This window comes from Physeter macrocephalus, chromosome 8 (assembly GCF_002837175.3).
Source record: "Physeter macrocephalus isolate SW-GA chromosome 8, ASM283717v5, whole genome shotgun sequence".
Lineage (NCBI taxonomy): Eukaryota > Metazoa > Chordata > Mammalia > Artiodactyla > Physeteridae > Physeter > Physeter macrocephalus.
In genome coordinates, this window is record NC_041221.1 from 25,387,069 (window position 1) to 25,400,756 (window position 13,688).

Genomic DNA, 13,688 nt, shown 5'->3' on the forward strand with positions numbered 1-13,688 from the left:
CGCGCCCGGAGCCTGTGCCCCGCAACGGGAGGGGCCGCAGCAGTGAGAGGCCCGCGTACCGCAAAAAAAAAAAAAAAAAAAAAAAAAAAAAAAATCAAGTTCTTACGTAAGTTTTTCAAATCTTATCTCTGGGTAACTGTGTGCAGAGCCGATTAACAGATAGTTTATGTATGTACATATACACACATAATATATGTATATGTATACACATAATCTATGTGGCATATATGTAGATGCCACTTTCCTTAATAAAATCAAATGTAGGGCTGTCAAGGCTCCCCCTAGAAGAAGACAGTCCTTGAGGAATGACTGACCAAGGAAGCCAGTCCTGTCACCCTGGATTTTCTTGGTTTCTTTTTTCCGTGGGGGGCTCCCACTCGTGGGAGCCAACCTTGGAGAGGAGGTTTGCTCTTGTCCGTTTTTATAACCTTATTCAATGCCGGACCCACAAAACTTTCCTTTGATTCCTTTTGAAGCACAAACCCTTCTTGCGATTCCTTCAAACCACTTTCCAGAACTCTAGGACGTATCAAGTGGGAAGTGAAAGGAGAGCACGCAGAAGGGAAATAGAGGCAGAGACCCCAAAACGGAGCCCCGAGATTAGGAGCTTCTGTTCCAGGTCTGTGGGCCTCTCTAACCCTCCTTGAGATTCCAAGGAAAGAGGCTGCCTCATTTTTGGTTCTCAGCTTGTCTCCAGGGGGCACTGTTTTTAATATTCACACTCCTCTGGGGCTCTTCAATATTCTGATCATGTCTTTCACAAGGAAGACGAAGAGAGAGATTTACTTCCTCCCTCCCACCTGTAGCTTCGCTTTCTGCTTCATCCTAAACGACTGTCAAAGAATGACTTCACCTGCAAGATCCTACGCTCTCTTCAGTATGAGAACATCTAAGTCCAACAGATAACACACAGACACAAACATATGAACCTGGTTATCAGTGAGAAAATAGAGATTAACCTTAAGGCAGGAAGAAATATGAATTACTAGCAGAAGTAACACTGAGGGCTGATAACAACACTGTAAACTAATTATTTGTTTTATTTAGGAATCCAATATGCCATTCCTTTAAACCGTCAATTATCTTTGTTTCGATGTTATCATTGTACTTATCATTACTGGGGACCTTAATATTAAGACGAAAGTTGCTTGATGTTTCAGAGCTCTGACTTCTAGGGAGCCGAGGTGGTCCCCTGATGCTAAATGGTGTCACCAGAGTTCATCTCTCCTATAAACAGATTGGGTAAAGATTTCACGATAATTAAATTATTGAATGGAACTTCTCAGTTGCCTTGAATCAGGGGAAAGATGCTATTTCTGTTCCTAAAACAGGGAATGAGTGTAGCTGGCTTTAAGTAGAGGGGTTAATGTTAAGTTCTGGAAAGACTGCATCAGGATATATGACAGACACACTGGTAGATCATTAGAGACACAACTTAAGTGACCAAAGACAAATATTCCTGGCTTCATAATGGAGACCAAACCCAGGATCACCACGGCCACCTTCAGAGAGGCTGGGTCGAGGAGGGGGAACTCTGCTGGGAAGAAGGGGAGGGTGTACAACAGCCTTTGCTCCCGTGGTAGGCTCCAGGTAGCGTGGATTTGGCTTTTTGCCCTAAATGAGGCAGGCAAGTCCAGTGGCCCACTTTCGAGAGCAGGGACTTGATTTTCTCAGGCTCCTCTGCACCCCTGGGGGTCTGGCTAGTGGGTGGAGGCCCCAATGAGTGGTTGGCTCTTGGACCAGGTGTGACCTACAGGCTCACCTTCCGAACCTGGGGTAGAGCCTGTTTTACCAAAAGCATGTGGACTGAGGGGAAGGACGGGGCTGGTTCTCAGGAGGAAAGCCTGTAAACCAGAAAAACACAAAGCAGAGATTTCTACCATCACAATTGATGGAGTATCTGCTAATGACTCATTAACCAATTAATTAGTACCCCGGGTAGAAGGATGCATCTGGGATGTCGCCAAGGTCCCTATGCCAGAACCCGCTTTGGTATAAAGGAGGTGAGGGCGTAGTATTACGAATGAGTCGCTCTTTTAGAAATGCAATTGTTCACTCCTACGAGGGATTCCGAAGACAGAAGGCAAAATGAGTAATGTGGGCTCTGGGAGAATCAAGATGAGCACAGACAAGTATTGTGTGTAAACACTGCTTTCCTTTCAGTTGATAACAGGAATCCTGAAAAGGAGGCTTTTGTAAAACAAACAAAATCCTTTTGCAGTTGGAGTCTTCCCTTCCATCTTCCGATTCTGCTTCCTGGCCGTGAGGGCCCAGGTCTCAGTTTTCCCTCCTCGCCGCCCCCGCCGGCCTGTGCTCTGGCCTCCCCAGATGCCCTCCCATCCCTGGCCTCCCAGCAGGGCATCCCCCCGGGATCTGCTCCTCGGTCTTTCCCTCCCACTTGGCAGCACACGGCCTCTGTGCTTTCACCCACTTCTTCCACGTCTCCGACTCCCAGGTGCCATTCTCAGCGCGAGGCTTGGGCCCCAGGTGCTCCCGTGCTGGCAGCAGAGAGGCAGTGCTGACAACAGCGGGCCCCTCCCTATGCCGGGAAACGCCCCAAAGACCTTGAGGTCTGAACACGTATCATCTCACAACAACTTCACGCGGAAGGCGCTTTTATCATTTCCGCTTTACATACATGGACACTGAAGGCAGAGCAGGTGAGCATCAAGCCTGGAATCATGACTTGCTGAGAATCCTTTTCCCCTGGGTATTGGACGCCCTTTACAACCCAGACCTCCTCTACTCTTCCTGTGGTGGATGAGAGCCAGCACTGAAGCGCCGCAATAGATCATCACCTGGGCTGAGAGGGGAGAACGTTTGAAATTCTACTTATTTACTTAACCAAACAAAATAAAGCGACTCAGAACGATCATACTTATTCCGCAGGTTGGCACTGGCCCTCTCGCTGGGCCCACATTTCAGACGATGGTGCATTTTTTACTGGAAGCCACAGCACAGCAAGGATGACAGTCACACCCTTGCTAATTTGACCACTAGGGCTCCTTATTGCTGTTGATGTGTGTCGGTCCATGCGATGTGTGCCGGTCCAGGTGAAGTTTTAGAGTATACGATCTAGCTTTAAACTAACCCTCCCGATACGAACAAGGTAGCACAAATGATTCAAGCACGGCCAAGGGCTAAGAAAATAGCTATGCTCACCCATCTCTCCACACCTGGAGTGATGAACGTCAGCCATGTTAACCGGCAAAAAGAGTGATAATACACTCAGATCTAACATAGTCAACCACATTGCTCCTTCTAAAGAAAGGTTTTTACGATTAAAAGTGTATACTGGTCTTTCACAGCTCCCTAAATGTCCATTGATGGATGAATGAATAAAGAAGACGTGGTAGATATATGATGGAATATTACTCAGTCATAAAATAAGTATGAAATGGTACCATTGGCTGCAACATGGATGCAACTAGAGATTATCACACTAAGTGAAGTAAGTGGGAAAGAGAAAGGCAAATGCCATATGATATCATTTATATGTGGAATCTAAAATATGGCACAAACGAACCCATCTACAAAGCAGACGCACAGACATAGAGGACGGACATGTGGTTGCCAAGGCGATTGGGACTTTGGGATGAGCAGATGCAAACTATTACATACAGAATGGATAAACAACAAGGTCCTACTGTAAACACAGGGAACTATATTCAATATCCTGTGATAAACCATAATGGGAAAGAATATAAAAAAGAAAGCATACATATGTATAACTGAATCACATTGCTGTACAGCAGAAATTGACACAACACTGTAAATCAACTCTGCTTCAATAAAAGAAATTTTAAAAATGTAAACTGAAATAAAAACTTTTAATTGTGGTGTTTTATCTTTAACATCCCGTTTCAAGTTCTATCTTTAGTGCACATCTATTTTACAGTGTAAGTAGTGTAACGGTACCCTGAAACGTGTAGTTAGCTGAGTAGTGTCTCCCCGAAATTCGTATCTATTCAGAAGCTCAGAATATGGCCTTATTTGGAAACAGTGTCTTTGCAGATGTAATTAGGTGAAGATGAAGTCATCCTGGATTAGGGTGGATCCTAAATACAGTGACTGGTGTCTTCATAGGAACAGGATGGGAGACGTGAGACAGAGAGGAAGGTGTAAGCGAAGACAGAGGCAGAGACTGAAGCTCTGCGGCCACGTTCAGGGGATGGCGGGGCCACCCCAGACCCTTGGGAGGGAGCAGCTCAGGCCGTGATTTTTCAGACTTCTGGCCTCCACAACTGTAAGAGAATACATTTTTGTTGGTTGAAGCCACCCAGTTTGTGGTAATTTGTATGGCCAGGCAGCCCTAGGAAATTAACATACCATGTTCATAATTTATAAGTAAAAAAATCCGCATACAGAGATGCAAGCTAACATTTCTTGTTGACTCGGTGGGTGGACAGCTGCCCTCCCATCCCAGCCCAACCAGGCTGGAGTACTTCAAACAGGCACCACCCCCGACTTCCAGCCCTCTTTTCTTTTCAACTAGAGAGCTTTCTCTCCCATTTTTTCATATGTAAATATCAAGCATTCCTCAAGGTTCCGGCCAACCACTCAATTCCGCCTCTGTACTTCTATCACATCTGTCTTATTTACCCAACGCACTACAGTCATTTGTGGGTATACCTTTCTCTCTCACATACCTTTAAAAGCTCCTTAAAGAATGCAGCTCTTTTCATGCTATCATTGCACCTGCAGAGTTCACCCTACAGTGTTCCCCAGAAAAGTCACCGAGAACACATGTGCCTTCAGCCGGACCTGGAGGGGAGAGTTTAAAGGAATGAGAGCTACAGGGCTGTGTCCCTGCCCGGCTCTGGCCATGTGTTGATAAAACCTCGCTGAGGACATATATGTGTGCTTTTCATATTTCCAAGTGGCATGAGTAGTGCATTATAATAATCATGCTGGATAACAAAACTGGAGTCTGAAGTATCAAATAACGGAATCACCCAACAAAAAGTGAATGTAAAGCCCCTCATTTAAGTTAAAAAGAAAATTATACATATGTATATATATATAAAATTTCATTATATATATAATGGAATACTACTTAGCCATTAAGAAAAAGAATGAAGTAATGCCATTTACAGCAACATGGATGGGCCTAGAGCTTATGATACTAAGCGAAGTAAGTCAGACAGAGAAAGACTAATACCATTTGATATCATTTATATGTGGAATCTAAAATATGACACCAACGAACTTATTTACAAAACAGAAACAGACTCACAGACATAGAAAACAAGCTTATGGTTACCAACAGGGAAAGGGGGTGGGGGAGGGATAAATTAGGAGTTTGGGATTAGCAGATACACACTACTATATATAAAACAGATAAACAACAAGGTCCTACTGTACAGCACAGGGAACTGTATCTAGTACCCTGTGATAAACCATAATGGAAAAGAATATGAAAAAGAAATATATACATATTTATAGATATCTGAATCATTTTGCTGTACACCTGAAACATTGTAAATCAACTACACTTCAATTAAAAAAATAATAAATTAGGGCTTCCCTGGTGGCGCAGTGGTTGAGAGTCCGCCTGCCGATGCAGGGGACGCGGGTTCGTGGCCCGGTCCGGGAGGATCCCACGTGCCGCGGAGCAGCTGGGCCCGTGAGCCATGGCCGCTGGGCCTGCACGTCCGGAGCCTGTGCTCCGCAACGGGAGAGGCCACAACAGTGAGAGGCCCGTGTACCGCAAAAATAAATAAATAAATAAATAAATAAAAAGTCTCACTGAGAACCCACCGCGAAGGCACTGGGGGGAGGAGTAATACTGTCCTCAGGGCTGTCTCTGAAGAAGGGATAGACGTATTCTAACGTGACTGCAAAGGTCAGAAACAAGATCAGGGAGTGAACTTACAAGGGGTAAAGATTTCAATATAAATGAGTGTACGAGTCTTGAATTATTCAAGAAATTAATAAAATGCTTCAAGAGATGGTGAGTGGCCCATTTCGAGAGGCATTCAAACAGAGACTGAATGGCCAATTGTTGGGCTTGCTTTTGGCCTAACTGAATAAATGACGTCCAAGTGCTCTTCACACTGAGGGTCTTTAAATTGCAGATGCTGTATTTTTTTCCCCCTCTGACATTTCCCCAGTTAAATAAATGATTATTGAACACTGAAAGTGAAAAACAAACTCCCCAGAGATTCACCACCCCAGAACTGAACTAGGAAGAATATTATGACTGTTTTATTGCAAACACTTCAGACATGTTACCTAAATGACATAATAATGGCACTTTAAACGTTAGTAAAGATTCTAAAAATATTTTTTAAATCTTCACCTTTAAAAAAGCATCTTTGTATATATTTTGTTTCCTGAGCATTCATTTCACTATATGCTTTGTGTGGTTATGGAGTGGGCAGGTAAGCAATGAAAAAAAAAACAGCATTTGGAAAACATTCTTAACCTAGGTTTAACTAATGATATTTATAAGCAGTATTACTTAATAATATATACCAATACAACATCCAATAATAAAATAATTTTAGTAATACAGTAGGTAATTCCTTAAAAGTGCATATTTTTAGCTTATTGGTCAAATACTGTGGCTTGAAACAAAACATGGAGAACAAGTTTGATAGAGCCAACTGAAAATGCAGTTGCTAATTTGGGCTCAAATTCAGCATAAAGATGTGTCGCTGCATTTATTTCTCTTTTACACTGCATAACAAAAAGAAGATAGAATTTTATGGTGAATCATGTTTACAGTAAATTAGATTCCTTTAGCATGTTTGAAAAACTGCTTTTGAGGTAGTTTTCATCACGGATTACAATATCCTGAAAAGGGATTAATCCAACTGGATTAAAAGATGCCATTCATGCTGCAACCTACACATTAAGTTATGTCAGTAAATGTCTTAGCCATAACTTTTCTTCTTTTATAGACAAGAACATTTATAGCACCATTAGTACACCAGGTACATCAGTCTTGCTTTTTTTCTGGTTATTTCATCAATCACATTTTCAAAATAAGGATGCTATGATTTATCACTCCCAACATCACTGAGTTGGGATGAGTCCTTTCATATAATTTAAAGATTTATATTTGACCTACAGGTTTAAAAGCACTGTATAAAACTCAATATCTGGTAGAGTACCAACAACGTATTAGCTGTGATAATTCTTAAGAAATTCACATTTTATGGAAGATAACATCAATTAACAAATAAAAAGTTCTCAGCAAACGTGGCTGTAAAGCAAACGTTATATATATAAATTTTTTTTTTCAAAGTGATTGCTGACTTAAAAAGGCAATCAGATTCTACCGTCTCCTTGTATAAAAGGTTTCTGTGCATTCTTTGCTGGAGTACAGTAGGCGCAATTAAAAGTGAAAAGTCCAAAGTTTTGCCCCGATCTATATGACTCAGCCAAGTAAGCTAGAAAAACCTCATCCTTCGGAACCAATCCTTTCATATCCTATGGCTTAGAAAAAATTTTAAAAAGTTGTTTTAAAGAATATATATATGTATACCTGAATCACTTTGCTGTACGCCTGAAACTAATGCAACACTGTAAATCAACTATACTTCAATTTAAAAAAATAAATTAAAAAAATAAAATAAAATAGCCTAAATAAATAAATAAATAAATGTCATCAAAATATCAAAAAAGAAAAAAAGGTAACAGGGAGTTTCTGGTTTCAATTCTAATGACTGAATTGGGGCTACCCTGATTTCAAATTCTTATTTTAAAATGGATGATTTGCTTGCAAACTCCTCACTGAAGCTCCTTAATAGAGAAAAGATACTGGTCTGCAATAAGACAGATAGGCAGATAGTAGAAGAGAAAAGAAAGGAGAAACAAAACAAAGACCACATATCCATAAGCAATTATCAGAGAGACCAGACCTATTTAGACAATTTGTATCATTTCCTTCATTCCTTCATTCACTCCTACGCACAGAAAACTGGTGCTATCATTTACTCATCCTCCAAGAAAATCATAAAAGATGTGAGTATAGTCTTTCCTTTTCCTTTTTATTTTTTATAAAGAAATATAAATGCCCATGCCAATACGTGCCCCGTGTCCTAAAAGTGTGGATTCTAGCCTGTGCACCCACGGGTCATTTATTCCAATTCTCCATTTATTTAAGGCACAAAATATGGGGATATCAGTTTCCTCCCACAAAGGAGAATTAAGTTAAAGATGTAAGGAAAAGTGCTTTGAGAATTGTAATGTGCTATAAATACATGTTTGCAATGGCAAAGAGGCTTACATGGTCTGGTATTTAATGATAAATAAAACTTTAACAAATTCTCTTCAAAAATGTATGTATAAAAGCTTGAAAGAAGTCTAAAAGCTGGAAAAGTTTAAATCCTAAGTTATAATGCTGAAATAAACAATTTTGAACCCCCAAAGTAAAAGATACCCGTTCTAGTAATAGTCACCTAGGAAGAACCAAAATTCGTTATTCAAAAGAAGATGCAAAAATGTTATCATAAAAGAAGCATTAGATTGTGGACTAGAATTTTAGATTAGATTTGGGCTGTCTCAATTAAATCTGAACACTGTGACATATTCCTTTATTTAAAAAAAAACTCTACAAGAAAGGCATTATTGTGTTTTATATACCCATTTTGCATAATGCCAGGTTATTATTATTAGCTCCTTTTACATTAAGCCATAATAATTCAGTTCTGATTCTAGATCTGGTTCTGTTTGTCTTGCTTCTGTACCTGACCTTAGGATGGTGGTATGATTTTTTTTCAGAATTAACACATATTTAAAGCCAATGCTTAGCCTTCTTAAAAACAACATAGTAAACTGTAATTCCTATAACACTGATTTGTATAAAAGTTTACACCTACAAAAGGTCAGTGGCCAGTATACTCTTATTCATTCTAACATTTCTCATTGGTGTTTCTCTCTTTTGGTTTACAGTGGGCACTCAATAAATATATGTCACATAATCCATAACTTAAAAAGATAATAGCCATGATGATACACTGAAAGAAGAAAAAAGGCTATAAAAGTGACAGTAACGTAAAATGAGAAGCCTACGCCATTTAATAAAATAAAATGCCTTTAATACACAGTATAAAATAAAGAAGCGAAGCTGTAGCTAGAGAAACATAAATTTGGGTTCCTATCAAGCCAAATTCCCCTAATATGAAATTTTAAAACCTTTCCACCGAAGATTAAACGCTTAGCCTCAATTTAAGTATACAATGTTAAATAAAGCAATGCCAATCCAATTATGTATTTTTCTATTTAGCATTTCCTAAGAGTTTACTTCTATTTCTACATGTTTTCAATAGCATATCTAGAAAAATTATTTTAAAATAGAGTGTTGGGGGAGGGATGGAGTGGGAGTTTGGGGTTAGCAGATGCAAACTATTATATATAGAATGGATAAACAACAAGACCCCACTGTAGAGCACAGGGAACTATATTCAATATCCTGGGATAAACCATAACGGAAAATAGTATAAAAAAGAATGCATATATATGTATAACGGAATCACTTTGCTGTACAGCAGAAACTAACACAACATTGTAAATCAACTATACTTCAATTAAAAAATAATAAATATTGAAGAAAGAAAGAGAGTGTTGAGGTGTTGTTATCTGAAGTACCTTCTACCCACACATGCCAAGAATACTGAAGGATCTGGGGCAGATTTCAGGACCAAGACGATAGAGATCCCTGTTTCGACTGAAAATCCAGAGAAGCAGGATGCCGGACAATGTAAGTATAAGAATTCTTCTTATTTCTAGTAGTTAACAGTGAGCACTTATTACAATTCACCTTAACAATGGAGGTTCTACCACATATAATATTTAACATAAACCCTCCAAGCAGGTTTGAATTGTGCTAAAGAAGCTATCTCAAAGAATACCATAAAATGGTCCCATTCTGCCTTTTATGTATGTAGAAGTTATTTTCTTTTTACAAAAGAATCTATGCAAACCCCTCAATATAGTACACATGCACTTGTGTGCTCTATCAGAGAAAATATCCAAAAATTCCTTGAGATGAATTTTAAGTACACTGCCAGATTCAAGTGACATGCCCCATTACAAAGACATACCAGGAATCTGATATAGCTATAGTATTCACAGATGCATATATTTATGGGACTCTGCATAAATCAAATGCCTATGAATAAAACATCACTTAAATCTACAGGAATTCAATTCCAATTTCAGAAGTAGAGTATCACTAAATCCCTCACCACCGTTGAAAAAAGAAAGCAAAAAAGAAACACTTCTCAATAATAACAATTTCTTTAATATATTATATTCAAGTTTTTAATCAATGTCCAATCAACTTCAGCCTAATGTTTATTTTCAGACACAAAAATGAAGGTAATAAGGGTTTTCTAAATTTCCAGTTGTTAGTATAACCTGGTAGGTGTGCCACTTTCCACTCTGATGAATGGAAACATGCAACGCGACAAAGCATGCTTCTACGGAGACAAGAAAATACCTAGACCACAGTATTTGAAGTCAAATGATATAACCCCCCAATCCTCCATTTCTATTGCATGAAAGAAAACTGTTCAACATCTCATCAAATAGCTGAAACCCTCAAGCAGCTACAAATGTTCTGATCAAAAGATCGTCTTTGCTGTTGAACCGAGAAGATACTAGGGATCCATGATCGATACCAATATACCAAATCAAACAGAAGATTATAAAACCCAACCAAAGTCAACGCTTTCATACTCAGCCAGTGACATGGATGCAATAACGCGACACAAAAAGAAATCATGTAGTAACAAGGCCTGGTTCGAAAACCTCTTTAGCAGTGATCGGGAAGAGAAAAAGGTTGGTACCCACCTGGGATCTTTCTGAATGCTATCGATGGACGGGGATCTGGCCAAGGTGCCTTCGGGAGGGAGGGCAGGGCCGGATTTGCTGTACGGAGACTCGACGGAAGGACAATACTGCAGCTGCCGGTAGGGGTCCGCGTAGCTGGAGGCCGGGCCGGCGGCGTAGCTGGCCCTCTGGAAGGTGGCCACGGCAGCGCTCTGCGGACCATGCTGGCTGCCTGTGCGCTGCAAGGGGACGGAGTCGACACCGGGGGAAGACGGGGCTAGGACAGGAAAGTAGGGACAAAGTAAAAAATTGAGGACCTGCTCACAGAAACGGTTAACCAGGTCTAGGCAGGGGGGAAAATTACACACATACAAAAACAAAAACAAAAACAAGGGTTTGAAAGAATAAAAAAAAAAAAATTCTGTCATATTTGAACTAACACATTCGATGTTACCCATAAAATGATAATCAGCATGCTATTTCAGGAATAAACCTTTCCACTCTAGGGCGAAAATGCATCTGCGGTGTGTTTGCTGCTTTTACCAACATCCACGAGAAGGTCTGTTAATCGGAAATGTAAACTCTGTGCGGAGGTAAAACCCAGAAGAGATGTAAGGAATATCTTCTAAGGAATCGTGGACAGTTACTTCTTTACTGTTTAGGCTGAGAAAACTCAGAAAGTGCTCGCTCAGGTGAGGTTACGTTAATTCTATTAAGCGTGTGAAAGAAATTTAGTAATGTGGTTAATTTCTCCTAAATAAAAGAAAATAAGGAAAAAGTGAGAGGATGTGTATGCATGGGGGTGGAGGTGGACCCAGGTCCATAGTTAGTACTTGAGCGTTAAATGCAGGACTGTCCTAGTTCTTGTAAAGTTTAACAAACACCCACAGGATTTTTATATGCCTCTTTCTCAACTTGAGCTGTCATAGTAACAAATACATTTGGTGAAGGGTGGGCACGCGAGAGGAGATGAAGACCTGCCCAACTGCAACACAAACAAAATAAAGAGCTGACTTGGCTTTTCCAGAAGTATTTGCATCTTTTCAATACGCCTAAATTGTTTGGAGAAGATTTGACACCAGTTACTAAAATTGGTTTGACTATTTCCAAACTGAATTTCAGTTTTTGGTTTCCTTCCTGGGTTCTTTGGAGTTTGTTTCCTGTCATTACTTTTATCTGGTTCTCAAAAATACTTGACGTCTAAGGTTTAGCTGACATACAATGAAAAGAGCATCTTCCATATTAATAGAATGCGACCTGTTATTAATTGTTGTGATATTTAGCCATGATCAATATTAGATAGCACCTATACTTACTAGCATTGTAGATCGGAATATAACCCCAATACAGCCAGTGTCTAGATAAGGCCATTAATACCATGCAAGCTCTACGTGGAATTAGTTTCCAATTACGAATCACACCCCACAACTCGGACTTTCTGAGCGCTTCATAGTGGATGGTGATAGAGCTTATTTTATCCTCTCTCTCATTAGAAGACATATGTGAAATCAAATACAAAAGAAATTATGTCACATTGAGGAAACAATGTTAATGTTAAAAGTTAAGGATATCCTGTCGAAACGACAAAAACTTGCAAAGTGAACTGGAGAAACATATCCTAATATGAGAGCTGATTTTAACAGAGTTCAGGGTTTCTCATTCCAATGAACTTTTAATACTTAATCTCATAATAACCAAAATTAGGAGACTAGGCACTGTGACATGGTGAAGACTAGAAAAATATTTAAGAAAACTTTCTAAACAAAAAGTGTGTATTTTCCCAGAAGAGCAGTATTTTGAAATGATGAGGGCTGCCCTGATGGATTAAGTTTCAAAGTCATTAGATTAGACTAATAAACATTAAGTTCACAACCAGAAAATCTGTCTTACGTCTTTATGCAATTTATGGAGCATTTATATTGTCTCCAAAATTTTGCAAGCATGTCTAATTAAAATTCATGTTTTAAAATTTATGAACGATGTGCTTTATGTCATGGGGACAGGGGTTAAAAATTCAGGCCAGGCATAACCATGCTCTTGGAAGAACAAATGCAAAGAGGTAAACAAAATTTCATTTTCTAGAAGAGTTGTGAAAAGCCAGCCAGCAAATCAAGGGCAAACGGGGAAAACTAACTATAACCTGACATTTTTCAGAAAGATGCATTTTTTCCATTCAGGAACTAAACATCTGCACTTAAACTTGCTGAAAAGGGTTACTAATATCAGAAAAAAATCCTTTTCTATGCAAAATTATTTGTTATTAATACATTAGCTATAGTGATTAACAGGAAGGGAGGGCAAAATGGCAGAGATCAGGATTTAATAATGAAACGTGAAGAAACACTCTTGTTAAAAAAAAATGATAATATAGGTAAGGGAAACAAGCTAACTAGCCACACCAGAAACTCTCAAAGGACTATAAATTTAAAAAGAATAGGGACTTCCCTGGTGGTCCAGTGGTTAGGACTCCGGAGCACAGGTTTGATCCTGGTCGGGGAACTAAGATCTTGCAAGCCGCGTGGCACGGCCAGGAAAAAGGAAAAAAAAAAAAGGTATTAAAAAAAAAAAAAGAATACAGTATAACAAGAGGAGTTCAAGAAAAGCAATCCCAGGAGCAAACAAAAAATTATGCAGAGGATAAGGGAGACTGGGGCAAAACGTGAAAATAAGGTGGGAAATGCAACTAACTGAGTAGAAACAAGAAGGCAACATCTCAGTGTATGAGGAGGGAGAAAAGGCAAAGGAAAGTTTATGAACATTGTTAGGCTCAGATATGTATTCTACTTTGGCCTTTTCAGGGGGGAAATGTCAGGGAACGCGTTCAGAGCTTGGCTTCTGAAGTTAGAGAATCAGGTAGGTCCACATCTGGGCTTTTTGGTCAATTGTTTGTATCCAGCAAGAAACTG

General features: G+C 39.5%; 1 protein-coding gene across 3 annotated transcripts in view; it reads right to left on the reverse strand.

Moving 5' to 3' along the window:
- CTNND2 (catenin delta 2) overlaps positions 1-13,688 on the reverse strand; it is a 453,358-nt gene that overhangs the window by 377,559 nt on the left and 62,111 nt on the right. For all 3 annotated transcript variants that reach the window (XM_007115618.2, XM_028492809.1, XM_024125559.1), the window contains one exon: positions 10,804-11,059. In XM_007115618.2, the coding sequence (XP_007115680.1) occupies positions 10,804-11,059 (256 nt within the window). The remainder of the gene's footprint in view (positions 1-10,803; positions 11,060-13,688) is intronic.